Source organism: Arvicanthis niloticus, chromosome 15 (assembly GCF_011762505.2).
Source record: "Arvicanthis niloticus isolate mArvNil1 chromosome 15, mArvNil1.pat.X, whole genome shotgun sequence".
NCBI lineage: Eukaryota > Metazoa > Chordata > Mammalia > Rodentia > Muridae > Arvicanthis > Arvicanthis niloticus.
Window position 1 is genome coordinate 60,533,166 of NC_047672.1, and position 21,317 is coordinate 60,554,482.

The 21,317-nt window shown below is 33.6% G+C and overlaps 1 protein-coding gene across 1 annotated transcript in view; it reads right to left on the reverse strand.

Moving 5' to 3' along the window:
- Window positions 1-21,317, reverse strand: part of Znf804b (zinc finger protein 804B) — a 486,333-nt gene that overhangs the window by 101,786 nt on the left and 363,230 nt on the right. The window contains exon 2 of the mRNA XM_076913094.1: window positions 99-242. Coding sequence (XP_076769209.1) covers window positions 99-242 — 144 coding nt within the window. The remainder of the gene's footprint in view (window positions 1-98; window positions 243-21,317) is intronic.

The following is a 21,317-nucleotide window of genomic DNA, read 5'->3' on the forward strand; positions in this document are numbered from 1 at the left end:
CTGAGTCTTAGATGATAATAAATAAGGCTGAACCACTGCAGTTCTGCCCTGAAGACATAAATCTCGGAGAGGAAAGAACTTTTCTTATGTTGGCTTACCTGCTTATGAGCATGGTCGTAAGAATTAATGTGATTGTCAAACTCCTGGTGTTTGTTATACTGCTTGTCACACAATTCACAGTAAAAGTTCGCTTTTGCATCTTCCAGAGCTTTTGCTGTATTCTTCTGCTTTTCTGCAAAATCCTTTAAAAAGGACAAAAATGCCAGTTATATTTTTGTCTGAGAAAAGGCAGATTTTATATTAACCTAGGTAGTATGTAATTTTACCATGACTAAAATAAAATGTTGAGGGTTCAGTCCTCCTAAAATCGATGTCTCTGTGGAAGGAACATTGTGTATCATCATCTCTCTCTTTGTCTCATATACTTTTTACATTTTTGAGTCTCATGAAATCCTATAGTCACCTAACCAATCATTCATACTAAACACTCTGCCAGGGATGCCTCTGTTCCCTCTGTTGCCAAGGCCTGATGCATCTATAGTCTGAGATTTCAAGAAAATATCTTCTAAATCTTTAGCACTTATTAGATCCAGCAATTATATTTAGTTCATGTGTTTCAAACCATTATTTTGAAGGTTTTATTATATTTCATTTTTAATAGTTTTGGATATATCATTCTCTACTTAAAATGCTGTCAAATTATTACATTGCTTATATGGTAATGATTGACAAATATTCATATTCAATATATATATACATACACATACATACATACATACACACATACATACATACATACATGTATATATTCTCACAGACATCACACACAGTCACCAAATAAGTAGGCTACGAAGAGACATAACTAAATAACCTAAGCCTTGTGTCCTCCTTAGTAAGCACTGGTGATTTGCTATTTCTCTTTATAGTCATTACAGTGAGTTATAATACTTTCTTTCTGCTTTGCCATCACCAAGCCTTAAACCCTTCTCTGACTGTCACCAAACATGTCATATTTTTACAAGTCTCCTGCTCCACTAAAATCAAGAAACTGTTTCCTGAATTGTATGTGTTCCTGCATTGTGAAGCAACAAACGATGCAGCTGAGAATAGGTACCTAAATTAATGGGTCATTGCAACATATTAATGTCTCTTGCCTCATTTATTAACTTAAAGTGCTCTCCAATTCATTCATATGCTATGAATGGAAGAATACAATGACCATCATTATTTCATAGATATATCCCAGAGTGTTGACAGATGTCACATACCAAATAAGGAGGTAATGATGAGATTTGTGCTAAAGAATCTATGGACATCTCCTTTGTTAGTAAACACCTAAAAACATGATTCAGTTCCAAATACAAAGAGATAAAATGAATGACTATATAGTATAATGGAATGAGTAGCCTTATCAAATAGGTAAAAACCAAATGCCTGAATTACTCCTCTTAGAGATTACAATTAGATTACACTCTAAATTAATGAGAGGAAAAGTAAACTTCATAGACAATATGTAGTATGTATCCAGTAATGAAAACATACTCTGGCTTGGGGGCAAAACCCCAGTTGACTAAAGAATAAGTTTCATGTCTTGAGGATGGAGCCACTGGTGATAAGTGACACAGAAGGATAGCTTTGAAGTAGTGACAATTGTAGGATTGGAATCAAGGCAAATGATTGTTCTCACACAGTCCTTACTAGTACCTTTCCCCTTCTTCTTTCTAAGAGTTACATTGGTATAACCACAGTTATTATTACACTAGAACAACAAACTTATATCTTTAACATTTTCCCATCACTCAAAAATACCTCATTCTCATGAAACAATGAAAAAGAACAATACTCAGGCACATACTTGTTTTGTATTAGTCTACACTATATAGAGAACAGTGAAACTTATTATTATTATTATTATTTGTTTTTCTGTGTAGTTCTGGCTGTCCTGGAACTCACTCTGTAGACCAGGCTGGCCTCGAACTCAGAAATCCGCCTGCCTCTGCCTCCCAAGTGCTGGGATTAAAGGCGTGCGCCACCACCACCCAGCTATTAATTTCTATATTTTCTCCTTAATCCATTTCTAAAACTCCTTTTCTTATCATGTTACATGATATTAGGTTCCAGATTTAATAGTTTGATGGTGTCTTAAAAAAATTAAAGCTGTATGGCATTTATTGAGGGTCCTTTCATATGACGATATAACATGCCCAAATTATATAACACATTTTCCTTTATTTAAATACCAAGAAACAATGAATTAACTTTTACCTTTTTTTAAAAGGTAAAATATTTTTTTAAAAAAATATTTATTTATTTTTATGTATGTGAGTACAATGTAGCTGTCTTTAGACACACCAGAAGAGGGTATCAGAACCCATCACAGATGGTTATTAGCCACCATGTGGTTGCTAGGAATTGAACTCAGGACCTCTAGAGAAGCAGTTGGTGCTCTTAACCTCTGACCCAATATCTCTCCAGCCCCAACTTTTACCTTCTTTACTACTAATCTTTTAAAGAAAATATTTGAGTCTTTTATCAAGAAAGGAAAAATAGGGGGAGTTTACAAATTCCATTAACAAAACACAAATGTAGCTCATATGTGAGCATCAGGCAAAGCCAGAGATAAATATTTAAACTATCAACGGGGCTAGCGATTAAAAGTGGGGAAGCTGAGACAAGAGACAGATGTCATTGGTAAATGACAATAAGAAAAAGAAAGAAAACAAAGACATGAAACAGAGAACAAGAGGAGTACCTGAAGAACATTTGAAAACCTGAAAACTTAGGCTACAGCTAGACAGGCTGTATAGGACACTCTGTAAATGAGTTATGGACCAATGGCTTATCTACCCAGGTTGGCTCAGGCCAAATTCTGAAGAGTTAAATTTTGCTATCTAACCAAATGGAACAGAATTGAATAATATGTAGAACGCTGGTGGATAAAGTCTCAGACAAGAAGAATCAGGTAAATCAAACCTGTTATTTGCTGTATTACTGACATTTACCATTTATATATTTGTGTCAAATCAGAGAAACTTGAATAGTGAAGCTGATATTATTTACTGGTTCAGGTATCCTCATCCATCCATCCACTCATCTACACATATTTTCACACTATTCACAACTCCAAGAATTCCTTATAGGGAAGCTTCTTAGTGTTAAATTTTCACATTTTGTATCGTCTTTCATAGTTACTAGTTACTCTAGTAGGACAGACTTATGAACAGTAAGGTAAAAACATGAATTATGGTATAGTGATAGTCACCTATTGTTAGATACTTATCTGGTTTATTGTAATTAAAAATAATTGAAAGGTAAAAAAGGATAGTGATTCATTCTTTCTCCATCTCTCCCTCTCTTTCTATCCATTAAGTACTCAGAAAGCATGAACTAGTTTGTGTATTTTTTTCATCAAATGATAAGGTAATTTTACTGATCCATTTGCCTTGATGCTAAATTAGGATGACATTTACTTTCCAAAGATATTGTATAATTTTTACATATATTTGAAGATAAAGAATAAATGAAAAATTAGTAACAACTTACTCTAAATATTGGTGAATTTTAAAAATAAAAATGAATAAAATTCAAAGATAAGACAGAAATCAACATTTGGTCTACAGTTACTCAGATTGTTCATGTGGATTGTAGTGGAAGGTTCTGGAGCTGAAGAGAATAAACATTTATGATACCAAAGATAGTTCTTGTTTATCATTCTCTTGTTTATCAATCATTCAACGAATGATAATTAATTATAATGTGAACATGATAGCTTTCTAAAGCAGTTATTTAAAATAAACTAGTGAGGCCAAATATTATGTTATAATTTGGTAAATTCTGCATAATTAATTACTTTGTATAATTAATATTTTGGGTATGAGGAGAAAAATATATATATATACATATTCACACCAAGAACTTTATAGTCATGGATATAATAATTGTGTTTATAAACTGGCAGGTATTCTTTCAAAGTACTGCCTTTAATTAGAAGAGTGGATATTTGCTATCAAATTGCTGCAATTATCACAATGATTACTGCCCACTAAAACCATGGAGTGCCTCTCGCAAACTAGCATTGTGCAAACACTGTATTTTTTAACAACTTAATCTTCGCTGTGAACTATGCTTTATGATTTTCCCATTAAGCATGTGAAGAGAGAGCACAAACACTTTGACCCAGACCACGTGCAGAGCCTGAAATTGGGCTCAGGTCAGTGTGATTTAAGAGCTATTGATACCTATGCTCACAGATGCTCCAATGACTTTGTCATTATCCAGCAGCCAGACATGTCCGAAGTCACAATTAGTTGGTTGTGAATATAACCAGTTAAATTTTATAACTAGAGTATAAAATTTAAAACGTGGAAATCCATTGACTATGGTTTTTTTTTTTTGCATCTTGAAAGATTTAAGGATGCAATTCATATTGAACAAAACCTACATTTGAAATTTCATTATTAGGCAAGAGTTTGCTTTAAAAATTCTAATGCTCTTTATCATATTCTATTGGGTCCCCCAAAATTCTGTGCCTCTGTTGCAAAAAAAAAAAAAAGTAGGTATTGTTGATTTACTTTTTTTCTCCAATTCCTTTTGTAGCTTGTTACATACAAAATTTAAAAAATAATGGTTTGGGTGATTATTTATTGCATTTTATTCATACAGAGAAAGTAATTTAGTCTTTAAAGAAAGAGAACTTTGAATGTCAGCCTGTGCCTTAAAATAGTTCAAGTACTGAAGAGTTCAGTGTTCTCTGAGTAAATTAAGGGGAATAACAATATGTAGTTAGCAAGATTGATGTGAGGGAAAGTGTAATAATTTTTGTACTTAGTACAGTGCAACACTAAGGCAGAATGAGGTCAGAAAGCACTACTATGACAAAACATGACCTAAGCACCCAATGTCAAATGCATTTTTAGAGTGAAGATAACTTTTGACTCATTATTTGAGAAGCCTCAGGCACAGTATCTCCCAAAAGTTACCTTACAGAAGTGAGATTTACAATCATAAACAAAATCTCCATATGTTTGTCTACCTTTTGGTACCCAGAAGAGAAAGATAACCTTAAATCACTAGAGATTCTTGTGTGCCGAGGAGTATGCATGTATGTGCAGCATACACACAGTCATATACAGAGGCCCTTCAAGACCTTTGGTTGTCCTCTGTTTCTCCCTTCAGACAGAGGTTCTATCTGGTCTTAGAGGTGGTTTGTTTCCCATAGTAACTCCAAAGTTCCAGAGATACTTATGTCTCTGCCTCATATGGCACTGGCCATAGATGGTATTAATGCTGGTGATCCAAATGTAGGTCCTAATGCTTACAAAGTAGGTGCTTTTCTACTGAGACGTTATTCCAGCCTGCCATCTGCTCAGTCTATTGTCTATCCATCCAGAAGCTTTAAGTTAAAGGGAAAGAATTAACTCTGTACCAAAAATCTTTCTGTTTCATGTGTTTTTGGTACTTAATTGGAACTTCCCCACATACTACTTTATTTCAAAGATGGAGGAGTATAAACCTAAAGACAAAGACAACAAATAAGCACAGATTAAAACATATAAATATAGATTCCTGACTTCAATGGTCTTCTCATCTCTGCAATCAGTGATTTTCCTTGTAGTTAATTGTAAGCAATGTTTACATTTTTTTCAGACTTGAAACCAGATATGATCAAAACACTCTGTTGGTCTAGGAAAGATGTGATGGTAGCCAATTTCTCAGTTGTGAAGTGGAAATTTGTCTTATTAATGATTAATTTAAGATGTTCACATTAAACAATAATGCAATCACACTGAACATGTGAAATTGTCTCTGGAAAGCCTTCATTGGCAGTATCTCACTATCAATTCTAATTTGGAAAGAATGACAAATTTCTGAATTGCTGATCAAATGAGAGCTTGTTTATTGGATTTGTGTTTATGAAGCAATAATTAAATATCTCAAGCTTGCTTGTATAGCTGCTAATTTTGGAAAGGCTTCATACATGGCTACAAGTGAATAGGCATCATTTTTGTGAAACAGATTCACTCTGATAATATCAACTGCTTACCAGAATTTAAGACCATCAATTTTATTTTTTCTAGAATAAATTAATATGGGGTTCTAGTAGAAATAATCTTTTGAAAAGAAGTAAGAAAATCCCAGGAGTATTCTAAGATAATTATAACAGCATCTACTGATTCATTGCCAAATTATGTTTGTCTGCCTAATTATGACACAAAATAATATGATTTTCATATTTTGTAGTATAGTTTTTATTTTTAGAGAGTATAATAAAATTACCTCATTCCTTCTGTTTCCAATCCTCTCTAACTCCTCTCCTGTACCTATCTCTTCTTTCAGTTATTCAACTTTATGACCCTTTACCTTTAATTATATATATATATATATATATTTAAAATACATTATATTTATATTATACATAATGCACAAATCTCCCATATATCCACACATATATGAATACATATAGGAAATGTATTTAATATTTTTTAGGTGCATACACAAAGTTACATGTTTTATAGTTATTTTTAGGCAGCTAACTATATAAATTCTTATGAAAAACATATTTCTGTTATTTTATCCTCCATCTTTCTATGATCTTCCTATATTTCTTATTGGTCTTATACAAATATAATATTGCACAAATTTTTAAATTGTAGATAGCTATGAAGAACAACCAAAACAGTGAAAGAATATATGTAAACAAATTATTTTTATGGAGAAGTAATACTATCTAGTCAACATTAAAGTCCTATCAGTTTCTAATAGAGAAAATTCAAGCTTGCATCAGTGAAATCAGTATCCCTGTGCATAGAAGATAAAGGACACAGGTGGAAAATGTCCATCAAGAATGCAGACATAAAAAGTGTTAGCAAGAAATGAATAGGATGTATTTGATTTCTGTTTTTGTGTTTAGTCACAGTCTAGGAAAACGGAGTATTTTCAGAAATCTTGAATTATGTATGATGGGATCAAAATTGTTGCAGCCCGAGCTGCCCCATGCTGGGTGCCAAAAATGTTGGGGACCACTCTATCAATGTTGGAACCTGCACTGCCAAAAACCTTGGAGGCTAAACTGTTAGAGCCCGTACTGCCCCAAGCTGCTCCAGTCCTCGGGTCGGGGTTCAGCAAGAGAGTGATGCAAAGAATGGAGACCAGACAGAGTGTGATTCAATCCCATTTATTCTTCAGTCTCTCTTCTTCTCTCCAAGTCCCTAGTTCCAAGTCCCTAGTTCCTAGCACCTAATCCTAGTTCCAGTTGATAGTCTCTTTCCCAATTTCAAGTTCTTTCTCCAAGTGCTAAGTGCCTAATACCTAATAACAATTTCTTCTGTTTGCCTCTCACCTTTTATATGTCTTACTTCTAAGCCACGCCTTTAAGTCAATCCTTTAAGTCATACCCTTAGGTCTTGTCTCAAAATTTGATCTCTAAGTCACGCCCTTAAGTCACACACCTTTACGTCTCACACACCCAAGGGAAAATCCTGGGTATCTAAAACAAAATGTTATCAGAGTGTGCTCAGCTGTTGTAGGCTATTGTAATCAAATCTTTTATCAGGGTATATGGCTCAAGATGGCTGCAAGGATGATAATCTGCCTTCTGTTGGCTCCCCATACAAAATTACATAATTATATGGCACAAAATATAATTCTAAATGTACAGATCAATAATTCTAATAATAATTTTAATAATCAAGTATCCCAATAATAATTTTATTACTTACTTTATGCTGCTGTGATAAATGGCTTTATGACCAAAACTGAATCAAGGAGAAAGAGTTTATTTTCACTTATAATTCAAGTGTGAGTGACAGGACCACCACTAATAATATACTTTCTTATTTCATAAGCAAGGCTACATCTGCTAAAGTTTCCCATATCTTCACAAATAGTGCCACTGGAAACCAAATATTTAAATATATGAGCCTGTTGGATATATTTCTCATTTCAACCACCACAATAACACATTAATTCGAACTTGTCAATGAATAACACAACCCGCAACACTGTAAAGAATAAGGAAGAGATTTATAGGAATTCTAAGATGTACTCTGAATATAAAATGTCTAAATAAATCACATTTGTTTAGCTCTTTCTTCATTAAACTTAAGGAAAAATAATTTTTATGTACAAATAAGTTCACCAACATCATGAAATGTCTATAGCACAGATGTACGATAGCAGCATGAGAAATATGAGATTCACATGTGGGGAGACTGTTAGATTCTCAGTTCCATCTGTCATTTCCCACATTACAAAGAACAACCCTTGGGAACCCCAAAGCAAAGCAGAAACTATTGACTGACCATATTTACAAACATAAACTCACTTGAAACTCAAGAGAAATTTTCTATATATGTGATTTTTGAAAGTGTCTATTTTGTGGTTGTATAAAATATAAGGAAATGCCTTTGCTTGCTTCAGACTCACGACAATATTTCACTATTGTAGAGGTAGTAATTATCACCTTATTAATTCAACTGTACAGATAGGTTGAACTGTAATGAACATAGACATATTACATTCATCTAAATTGAACACACTTAAACGATTATGTTCATTGTGAGTCAGACAGGAAAAAAATTCATTTAGCTGTTACTCCTGATATAGCAACTTACTGTAAAAATGCAATTAATAGTGTCTGACATTTCATTTTCTAACATAAGATAGATCAATAAAAAGTGTCAGGTAACTACTTTTCTAAAAAGTTGCTAGTGACAAAAACTCAGTTACAAACAACTTTTTAATTCAAAAACTGAAAACATTATAGAAAGAAAAAAATGCTCGTTCAGAGATAATGACCTAGACAGTGGCTCAACTTTGCTTGGGAATTGACTAAAAATATATTTCCTTCAAAAATTGTCAGTGACTTATCAAGCATTTCCATCCATTGGCTTCTAAGATTCTGTTTTATTAATAGGCATAGAGCTTTCTCTGTGTTGCCCACTCACTAAAAGCAGGCTTCAAAACCACTATGCTTATATAATCAAATAGTGTGAAGCCTTGCTTTCAATGATAAGTGGGTAAGATGCTTGTAAGTGCCCCACAGACACTGCTTCCCTGAATATGTGCTGATCTATCTGACAATAAGCTTGCTGCATCCAGAGAATCTTACCCATGAACAGAGATGTTTAAAAAGTGATTATGCTAAAAAAGATATCTCATACTGTTATTTTAAGCTCACATTTCCAAGTTTCTAACTGTTAATAATATGCTTTCAAATGTGGGGAAAGCTACAACTGAGAACAAAATACACTTTACAGAAACCCATATATTGAATTATTAGCTGTAATTTGAGGAAGCATGCCAAAGTTAAAAAAAAAAACTATAAAAGTGATAGTTTACTTTGAGATAAAGACATTTGTACAGGTCAATCTAACACTATAAACAGAATTATGTTAATTTGTCAACTATATAAAGCAATATATAGTATCTAGTTCCATTTTCATTTAATTTGTCAAACACATTTGTTATTTCACTTCGTCTTTTAAATGTTCTTATGGAAAATTACTAAACATAATTAGATGTTATGCTTTGTGTGTGTATATATACATATTATTATACATCTTATATATTATATACATATACTTATATATGTTATATGTGTATATATGTGTACATATGTATGTATATGTATTATTTGATTTTGAAAAAGAAAATACGATTTTTCACTTGCAGTCAAAGAGGCTGAAAAGCTGGAAACTGGGAACAAGTTTATTTCTATGTTAATCAATGACAGGAATAATGAAGCAGCCTTCCAAGACAATGACTCTTTATAGTGGTGAAAGATTATCACAGCCACTTGATTATTTGGATCATTCTTATTAATCATTCCTATTGTAAGTATCTGCAAGCGGTGCTACTGTGTGTGTGTGTGTGTGTGTGTGTGTGTGTGTGTATGAGTGTGTGTGCATATGCACAAGTGTGTATGTACACTCACACATGCACAGGTGGTATGTAAAGAGTCTGTCTAAAATAAGACCTACAAACAAAAAAGAGTATCTGTGGTTCCATGTTAAAAATAAGAACATTCTAAGAGTGGAATCATTTGTGGATATTAAGCTTGTAAAAGGACCATAGATATCCATCCAGAAAAGGACATTTTCACTAGAGGAAATAGCTTGCTCAAGTTTATGCAAGGTGATAAATAGCAGATTCAAGGTGAAAACTTATATCCCTGTTGTTAGCTCCTGAGATAAAAAAAAAAAAAAAAAAAAAAAAAGCAATTATTTGAGTGGGGGCATTTAATAACTTTGAAAATGCATTTAATGGAGGGATGAAATTTCTGTTCTAAAAATTAAAATGTGTAAGTGACATAGATAATAAAATTGAAAAAATATACTATCTACTTTTTGTCAAATTATGTAACTACATTCAAAATATATTTAACAACATATATAATTTTATATCCCTTACTCTTGGGATACCAGAAATAGAATTTTTACTTTATAATAATTTCTAGAAAAGAAACGTGTGACACTTTTACTTTCCTCTATTCTAGTAAGGCTAAAAGCCACATTAAGGATTTCACTGCTTCACATTTTGCTAGTTACAAAATGACATAATAAGCATTGAAGCTGGGCAGTGTTAAAACCTGGTTCAGGAGATAGGAGGTTAGGGGGACCCTCCAGAATACAACGGAGACCTGGGAGGTGAGAGACTCTCAGGACTCAAAGAGAGGGACCTTAGATGAAATGTCCAACAATAGGGAGAGTGAAGTTATAGAGCCCACCTCCATCAAGGAGACAGGGCTTCAAATTAGGGAGGGCTTTGCCATCCCACAGTCAAAACTCTGACTCATTGTTGTTCTTGTTTGAAAGAACTGCATAGATGGAAATGGAGAGGATCGTGAGGAAAAGACAGTCCAGTGACAGGCCCAAAGTGGGATCCAACTCAAGGAGAGTTCCCAAAGCCTGACACTATTACTGAGACTATGGAGAGCTCACAAAAAGGGACCTATCATGAAGGCCTTCCAAAGACCCAACAAACAGCTGAAAGAGTCAGATGCAGATATTTTCACCCAACCAATGAACAGAAGCTGCTGACCTCTGTGGTTGAGTTAGGGAAAGGCTGGAAGAAGCTGAGGAGGAGGGTGACCCCATAGGAAGACCAGCAGTCTCAATTAATTTGGACCCCTGAGATTTCTCGAGCACTAGACCACCAACCAGGCAGCATACACCAGCTGATATGAGCTCCTTAACACATATACAACAACCAGGAGGGAAATAAAATTGGAGTTTAAAATTAATTAATTAATTTAATTAATTAACTTAAAAAATCTGGTTGTAGAAGAAAGGATGCTGCCAAGACCTTCCTGATTGAGCGGAATCATTAAGATGAAAGAAGTCACAGCTAAGATGCCCTAGTGTTTTATTTTTATATTTCTATGATTCCCTTGAAAGGATTTAGTGGACCAGAGATCTGGTTGTTTGTGAAGGTTAAATTTGTTATTTCACCAGTCTCCTATATAAGAAAACATGAAATCCAAATCTTAAAGAGACATTTTGACAACCTACAGAGATAGTATTAAGTTACAAGAGATATAAGACATTGCATTGGAGTATATAAACATCAGTAGGTTGTAGTGTTCTGTATCTACTCAAAAAACTAAAGCAGTCAGCTTAGTGATGGTTTGAAACCTATAAGACTAAGATAATGAATCTCATTAATATATAATTTTACAATTGGTCTAAATTATTTTTGATGGATTTTTGACAATTCTGGAGAAAAACCAATTCCATGACACTCGATGCTTTCTTTAATCAGTGGGTTAAGATGATAACAGCATGTATCCTGGAGACTACTCTTATTTGGTAGTGAGATTACTACGGAGGTTAACATGTACTAACAATAAACTGTAGAAACATTCTGGGGCCTGTGCTTTACACTCTTCATTATTTTATTTTCTGCTGCCAGCAGTCATTATTTCTGACCAATGGCTATGGTCATTATCATTTTTTTTCATGTTTTTCCTCTGTTTACATCATGTGTCTATTTTCTCAGAACAATTCTCTTGGATTTCTAGTTTTTTGTTTCTTAGCCTTTGAACAAAGTGTATGTTCAATTGAATTAATCAAAGCACAGTCAAAATATCTCTTAAAGGTTTCTTTCTACAGAACTATTTGTTTCTACCCACAAAACTATGGAAGACCCTAATTAAGGTCACTATTCGGTTAAATGTTCAACTTTAATTCAGAGTGAAAACTTTATCCTTGTTAGAGGCTTCATTTTTCAGTAGACTCTAAAGCTGCCCTAGCTGCAGGGAACATTTAAACACAATTAAGTAGAAAATCTCTTCTATCACATAAGAAGAAAATCATCACTGACAAGAAAACACTATGTCATTAAATATCAAAACAAATAACTTTCTCTGGATGTAAAGGCAAGAACTTAGTCAAAGGCTCTCTCTTCATTTCTTCTTATTCCTCAGATACCAAAGGGCTTTACTTTGAAATCTATTGGAGGACCTCTGATAATGAACAGGTGTCAGTGAAAATGTGGGATTAGAGGAGAACAAAGAAATCAACTTAATAGAATAGTCTTCATTTCCTTTGAAGGTGGATAGTAGATAGTAAGAAAAAAAAACTTCAAGTTGTGGACTTGAAAAACTGAATCATATAAAGAAAAGTATGGGAGGAGAAGGAAAATAGAAAACAAACATTTTCTTCAGTTTTAGATAAAGTTTATGTTATCAAAACATGTTCGGAGAGCTTGAAAGATGACTCAGTGAAATGCTTATTTTGCAATGCACAGAATTCAGTGCTCAGAATCTATTTTATAAAGCCAGGAATACTCTTAAGTTTATAAATCGGACACTAAACAGGTAGACATTGAATCATGGGGCCTACTGGTCAGTCTGTCAACTCTACTTGATGAGTTTAAAGCAAGTAAGAGACACTATCTTTAAAGATGGAAGACCCCAACAAAGGAACAACACCCAAGTCTTTACTCTGGCCATTATATGTATTCACACACAGGTTTCTTTTTAAGTAATCTTATTTTATTACACACACACACACACACACACACACACACACTATATATATATACATATATATGTATATATATACAAATACATATACATATATAAATTTATTTTATATATAATATATATAATTTATATATGATATGTATCATATATAAATTTATTTTTGTAATTTTGAAAGTACAGTAAGATAAATTATATTTAAATTCTTGGAAAGCAAAATTTTATTTTATTTTATCAATCTTGACCTTGACGTCTGATATGACTGATATTATCAATGACTCTCCTCCCCTCGCAAAGCTCTTGCCATTGGATATTTTCAGGCATCTAAGAATTTTGTTTTTGTAATTTTAAGAGGCAATATTCAATCTCTTTCACAGATTTTATGTCAGGAGAGAAATTCAAAACTTAGAAGTAAATTTACCAACTATGTTGTTTGTTTGTTTTTTGTTTTTGTTTTGTTTTTTAAGATCTGATTGAGGTAAGATGCCAGAGAGACATGTCTGGTGTTTTCCTCTATACTTTCTTGCTTTGAGACAGAACATCTCACTGAATCATAAGCTCACAATCTTGGTTTAAGCTACCTGCTAGTGATCTTTGAGTCTACGTTATCTATACGTTATCTCTGCTCAATGCTGGGGTAGCTGGTATTCCATGCCCAGTTTTGTATGTGAATATTATGGATTCAGATCATGTCTTCCTAGTTAAGTAGCAAGAGCTCTTAACCTCTGATTCATCTTCCAAGGCCTCTAATATTTTAGGTGTTATATAAGGTAGTATCTTCATACACATGATCTTATATCTTTTTATTATTTAATCCCCATTTTGTTCTTACATATTAATTTACTTGAACTAAGTTATGCTTTGTTATGTTCTGTTCCCTTAGAATTTGGTAGAAAAAGCAAAGTATAGCACTATATCTGAGTGTGATATATGGCCACATTGATACAGAGAGAGAGAGAGAGACAGAGAGAGAGAGAGAGAGAGAGAGAGAGAGAGAGAGAGAGAGAGAGAGAGAGCGAGTGAGAGAGAAACTGATCATAGACAACAGTTGGATTAAGGGTGGGAACAGAGATTTGAGGTGAATTCTATATGTTGGACAATTTGCTCAATAGTAAGGAAGCAGTGCCATTCATGTATAGACTCACAGTACCTGTAAATAAGATATTTGTCCACAAGATATGATAAAAACAATTTCTTCTTACAGGGAAGCAATGTGATTATGAATACCACACTGAATGTTATACTTTATGTGAAACAAGTTTCTCCTTCATATGGAAGTAGTCTGTGTTGTAGATTAAAAGAAAAAAATTCCAATGGAACATAAGCAGAAGCCTTTTAAGGTGCACTTAATCAAGGCAGTGTGAGGGTATTAGTGTCCTTTAGTGCTGGTTTACTCTTCCATACTCACCATATGATACCATATTCTAGACAAGCTTGATAGTAGAAATAATGTTCATTGCATTAAAGATATATGTTCTTTATTTTAAACATATAAAGAGAATATCTTATGTATTATACAAATTCAATGTCTGTCAACTTAAAGGGTAGAATATAAGATGAGAAATCTGGGAGACAGAAAGAATTCTTGGATAGAGCAAGAGTTGGAAAGATTCACCCAGGAAGATGCAATAAGACAGACACATGGTACCTGAGCTCAGGTAACCAGCCACAGGGGTCATATTAAGTTATGATCTAGTCAGAGAGGAGCCTAGAAATACTACAAAGATATTTGTAAATACATTTTGAGTCTGAGTCTTATTTCTTGGAGTATGTGGCTGGGAGAAAGAACCAGACTTAACTTCTGGATAAATAGGTCAATCTTTCTAATTCAATTGGCTGCTTGCTTCCTTTCCTGACCTTTCATTACTTCATATTGCTTGTCACTGGCAATGGATTAGGCAGAGAAAAACATTAAATACTTCTTCTTATTAACCAAGGATTATGTACTTTGTTGCTGTTTTTTATACAATTTTATAAAATACAGTTATTGAATTTTTATGTTTATTTTATGTAGAAGTCTTCCAGATTTGTCAACAGGAAATTATTCTTGTTCACTCTATCATATTTACTTTTATTGCATTCATAATGAAAATATTCCTCTATGTTATGACCAATTATCTCAAAGTCACCTTATCTTTTATTTGGCATAAGATATATAACAATCTACATAATTTTCATTAATTATAAAAATAATGTCATTTTATAATGTTTTAAAAAAGACAAATATAAAGAAAATTATAAAGCTATTAATATTGTTATGCACATACATTTTCATCAGTGTAAACTTTAAAAAAAGACTCAAATGACATTATACATGTCCATGCAAACATACAAGAGCACATTTTAGAATAGCTACATAAAAGAACTGTTTTGCTATAAAAATGAATTCATAAATGCAGTATGAAATGTTGCATGTATCTAGGGAGAGTTTCCCACAAAATATTGCTATGTTTTCATAGATGACTTTTTTGGTATAATAATTCATGAATAATTTTGCAAAGAATTCAAGATTCCCTATTCTATTCTCCATTTAGTTAATATATTCATGGGAAGTTGGAAATTCTGAAGTCTACATTCTATTCATCAATATCTAATTACTATTTTTGTATAGGCAAATAAGATGACATTACTTTTAAAAACTTGTGATGTGTAAGCACATCCAAATGTAAGCAACTGGAGAAAATTTTAATCACTAAGAAATATTTGTATTTCTTTAATTGTAAATAAAACTATGTTCAAACTTCTGTTTTGGAGTGTTTTATACAACTCAATTAAGTATAATTTGATTAAACTGAATTAGAACTAGCCTGTGCATTAAATCTCTAGTGCACATGGAAGGAGATAGCAATAACTTTTATGTTCTTAAGAGAATGTTCATTTTAATGAATAAGAAATAAATTGTGAAGGAGTTTTAGATTTTTGTCAAAGTGGCTTGGCATCTAATGAAATGATCACGTGTGATTTTTTTTTATAATCTATTTATATGGTAGATTACACTGACCAGTTTTCCTGTGTTGATCCACCACTGCATCTCTGGGATGAGGTCAACTTGATTATGGTGGATGATGCTTTTGATGGGTTCTTGAAATCAAGTTTGTAAATATTCTAATGAGTATTTTTGTATCTATATTCTTGAGGATAATTGGTCTATAATTCTCTATCTGTCATTTTTTATATGCTTTGGATATCAGGGTAAATGTGGCCTCATAAAATAAATTTTATAAGGTTCCTTTTGTTTTTATTTTGTGAAATATTTGAAGGAGTATTTAGTGTTAACTCTTTGAAAATCTGGTAGAATTCTGAAATAAAACCATCTATCTGGCCCTGGGAATTTGGGGGATTATTTGGGGGGGGGTTGTTTTGGTTTTTGGTTGAGAGATTTTAATAACTGTTTCTATTTACTTAGGGGTTATAATTCTATTTATGTTGTTTATCTGATGTTAGTTTAATATTAGTAAGGGTATATAACAAGAAAGTTATCTATTTCTTTTAGATTGCCCATTTTGGTGGAGTACATGTTTATAAAATATGTCTTTATGATACTCTGGAGTTCATCAATGTTGTTGTTATGTCCCCCTTTCATTTCTGATTTTCTTAAATTAAATATTCTCTCTTAATCTTTAGTTAGTTTAGATTCAGATTTGTCTATTTTGTTGATTTACTTCATGCACAAACTCTTCGTTTCTTTGATTATATTGCTCTCCTGGGGTTTTTTGTTTGTTTGTTTCTCTTTTATAGATTTCAGCCCGTAATGTTATTATTTCTTCCCATCTAATATTCTTGGGTATACTTACTTCCTTTTGTGTTAGAACTTCCAGGTGTTTGCTTGAGATCTACTGCCCCACCCTCTTTTTTAATGTAGGCTGTTAGTGCTGTGAACTTTTCTCTTAGCATCACGTTTATTGTGTCCCATAAATTGGGTATGATATGCATTCATTTTCATTGAATTTGTGATTGTTTTTAATTTCTTTCTTTGTTTCTCTCTTGACACATTTTTCATTCAGTAGATAGTTGTTCATTTTTCCATGAGTTTGTAAGCTTTCTGTTGTTTCTGTTCTTCTTGATATCCAGCTTTAAACCATTGTGGGATGATCAGATGCAGAAAGTTAGTTCCATTTTCTAGTATCCATTTAGCCTTGCTTTATGTCAGAGAGTGTGGTCAGTTTTGAAGACAGTTTCATGAGAAGCTGGGATGACGGGATGACAGTATTTGTGCGTGCGTGTGTGTGTGTGTGTGTTTGTGTGTGTGTGTGTGTGTTTGGGTGAAATATTTTGTAAATATCTGTTAAATGCATTTGGTTTATAAAGTCTGTTAGTTAGAGTATTTCTTTGTTTAGTTTTTGTGTGGATTACCTGTCTGTTGGTGAAAATTAAGTATTGAAGTTACCCATTATCAGTGTTTGGGAATCAATATATGATTTAAGCTTTACAGGTGTTTCTTTTACAAAAGTGGGTGCCCTTGTATTTGAAGCAAAGAGGTTACAAATTGTAAGTAGTACCCCACCTATATACAAATGAAAGTGTGCTGAGAACAAAATCAAGTAAATAACACTCTTTATAAAAGCCTAAAATAATATAATATCTTGACATAACTATAGCCAAACAAGTCAAAGACTTGAATGATAAAAACTTCAGTGATTTGAAGGAAGAAATTGAAGAAGATATCAGAAAATGAAAGATCACACATTCACGTAGATCCATAGGACTAAAGTAAAAATGGCCATTCTACTACTAGCAATCTATATATTCGACAGAATCCTCATTGAAATTCCAACACCATTCTTTACAGATCTTGAAAGGACAATTGTCAACTTAATATAGAAAAACAAAACAAAACAAAACAAATCCAGAACTGCCAAACTAGTCATGAACAATAAAATAACTGCTGGATTTATCACCATCCCTGATTTCAAGTTGTACTACAGAGCTATAGTTAAAAAACAAAATAAAGCAAAAATCAATCAATCAATCAAACAAACAAACAAAAAGTGTTCTAATCTGGCATTGGTCAAACCCGATGTCTTCAAATAAAGAATGTAAATAGATCCATTTTTATCACTGCCCAAAAAACTCAAGTCTACTTGTTTTCAAGACTTCAACATAAAAGCACCTGAAGAAAGGTGGTAGGAAATTGCCTTGAATGCATTGGTAAAGGAGACAATTTTCTGAATAGAATTGATAGCACAGGCTCAAATCAACAATCAACAGGATGTCATGAAAGTGAGAGGCTTCTGTTTGACAAAGGACACAGTCAATATGACAAAGCAACAACCTACAGAATGAAAAAAGATGTTTATCAACTCCACATCTGATAGAGGGTTAAAATCCAAAATACATAAACAGCTTAAAAAAGACGGTATTAGGTGGTAAATGTTGGGGTGTCTCTCTAGGGAAAAGTAGTGGTTTTGTCAGAATAGAGAGGATTAGCTAGGGTTTATTGCATAGCCATAACCTATTAGTAGAAATCTGTATAATTAATATCAAAATGAAGATATAAATTCTTAAATGGCACCAATTTACTTTGTTTACAAATTTTAAGGTTTTCATTGGCATGAGCTTCTTAGTGATATAAGAGTGAGATGAATATTGTTACTCTCATAGGCATTGTACCAGTATAAGACATTTAGGAATACAAAGCTTAGACCCAGTCCTTCTTTAACTTTTTTTTAACTGATTTGAGATGGTCAGCCTGTGAGTTAAGGGACTATAGCAAATTCATGACTTGGAGTTTATTATAAGGGTGTTCTCTATGTTTTATGTAGAAATAGCTGAGTGGAGTTAACAGGCAACAGTCCAGATTACCTTACATGGATAGCTGGTTTTCAAAACATCAGAAATCCTTAGAATTGACATGACAAACATTTCAGTATTAATGTTCATTTTCATTAGAGACCTGTCTGCTCTGGACAACTTCCTGTATTGAATTCTAAGAAGAAATTGAGCATCCTTGGAGTTACTCCAGTTGTAGTGAGACAGCCACTAGGCAAGAATTGCCACTTTCCTTCTACAGACAAATTACTGTCCAGAAAAGGACACACTTGCAGAATAGTCGACTGATTATATCTGCCTAGACAGAGTAATCAGCCCTTAATAATTCTGCAGCACTAAGGTCTGTCAGAAGATCCTGGACCAGAAGGCAGAAGAACAGATGCTCCAACGTTTTGAAGTAGAGCAAGTGTCCAGGTGGTCAGAGGTCTCTATAAATTGGCTAAGTTTTAGAAACTACGATTTGTGCTTCCCACAATTATAGTTAACTCAGTCGTTCTGGATTTCTGATGGGGGTGAAAACATATAGCTATTGACCTTAAGAGAAAAGATTTGAGTGGATGGTTGTCAGCTGACATTCATCCTAAAGCCAGGTTCAGAACTAAATGTTCTAGTTAGAATAGATGACAGAGGAGCTGGTTAGTCAACAAAAGGATGGACTGGGTATTAGGACTATCCTGTACCTCACCGGTACAAATTGGCATAATTATGCTCTAATTGTATTTTGAGAGAAAAGTTTCATTTTAACAGGAAGGGTGATGTGTAGGAGGAGCTAAGGTAGGAGGAGTACTGAGAGGAAGAAAAGGAGTAAGAAGAGGAGAAGAAGAAGGAGAGGAGAAGCTAGGTGATGAAAGAGAGAAAGAGGGGGAAGACAGGGAGGCAGATATTCATGTATCTCCACCAGTCAAAGATAGTTGTTATATCTAGGTCGGTCAGTGGGTTACACCTCTGATTGAACAATTCCAAACTTATAAAGCCTATGATTAACATTTTTTTAAAAAAATGTATAAATGCAAAAAGGAAAAGAGGGCATGGGATATGGGTTTCCTAAATTGGGTGTGGGGGAATGGGGATAGGGGATGCCATCTGAAGTGTAAATAAAATATCTAATAAAAAAATAAAAAAAAGGTTAAAAAAACCCTAAAAACATTAATAAAAAATTTAAACTCCTTTAAAAAAAAGAAGGTATTAAAAAAATTTAAATAAGGCAGTTAAAAATAGGATACAGCTCTAAACAGTGAATTCTAATTAAGGAGTAAATGTCTAAATAGCTGATAAATATATAAAGAAGTGTTCAATATCCTTAGCCAACAGAAAATTTTAAATCAAAAACACTTTGAGATTCTATCTTATACTCATCAGAATGGTTAACTATTAAAAACCCACATTAACAGATAATACTGGTGAGAATGTGGAACAAAGTGAATACTCCTTTAGTGCTGATAGGAGTGCAAACTCATGCAGCCACTATAGAAGTCAATATCGTGTTTTTTTCAGAAAACTGGCAATAAATTTACCTCAAAACACAGCTATATCACTCCTTGGCATTTACCCAAAGGACACTGTATCGTACTACAAGGACACTTGGTCAACTGTGATCGTTTCTGCTTTATTCATAATAAGCAGAAACTGGAAACAACGTAAGTATGCAATGAATGGATAAAAATGTCGTAAAGTTAGACAATGTTACTCAGCTTTTTTTTTTTTAATGACATCATGAAATTTGCAGGCAAATGGATGGAACTAAGAGGACTCATCCTGGTTGAGTTAGTCTATACCTAGAGGGAAAATATAGTATATATTCACTTATAAGTCAATATTAGCTGTTATTTAAATTAAAAATGTAACCCACATACCCCAAAAGGATAACTAAAGAAGGGCTCTTAATGGAACACATCAACTATGGGACTTAGAATAAGTTCTGTTTGTGTACTCGTGGCAAGTGGGGACAGAAGCAGAAGGGATAAAGTGGTGGTGGAGGGTGATGGATGTAGATAATGAGGGGAGAGACTGCTGGAATTGGGGAGCATTTGTAGGTGATATGGAAACAGTACGGTGGAAACTTCCTGGAATCTATGAACATGACCCTAGTGAGGACTCCTAGTATAGAAGGATGTGAAGTCTTAACCAGTCATCTTTTTTAGCCAAGCAAGACAATTTCCACTAGTGGGTCTGGGTTACATTCTTTCAAGTTGTTAGCCCAGAAGGTCCTCTGGATATCTATAAAGTTTCCAGGCTGATGTTAGCACAGAAGGTCTCTATCTCTGAAAACTGTTAACAGTGCCTCATGCCAAAGGCAACATCCACACAGCTCACTAAGCATCAGGGGATAAAGCTAGTGCCTGCATGGAGCCTTCACACATAAGTTCTTGTTCTGATGCAGTACAGTATTTTGCACCAAATTTGCTACAAAAAAGTTTCACCTATAGTCTGTCCCACCTGCAAGATATACTAGGGCAATTGTGGCACAGAACATGTTGGAGTATCTAACCAATGTCTGATGTAACTTGAGGCCCATGCCAGCAGAAGCATCCCATGGCTGACATTGCCTCAAGGTCCAGGAACCAGA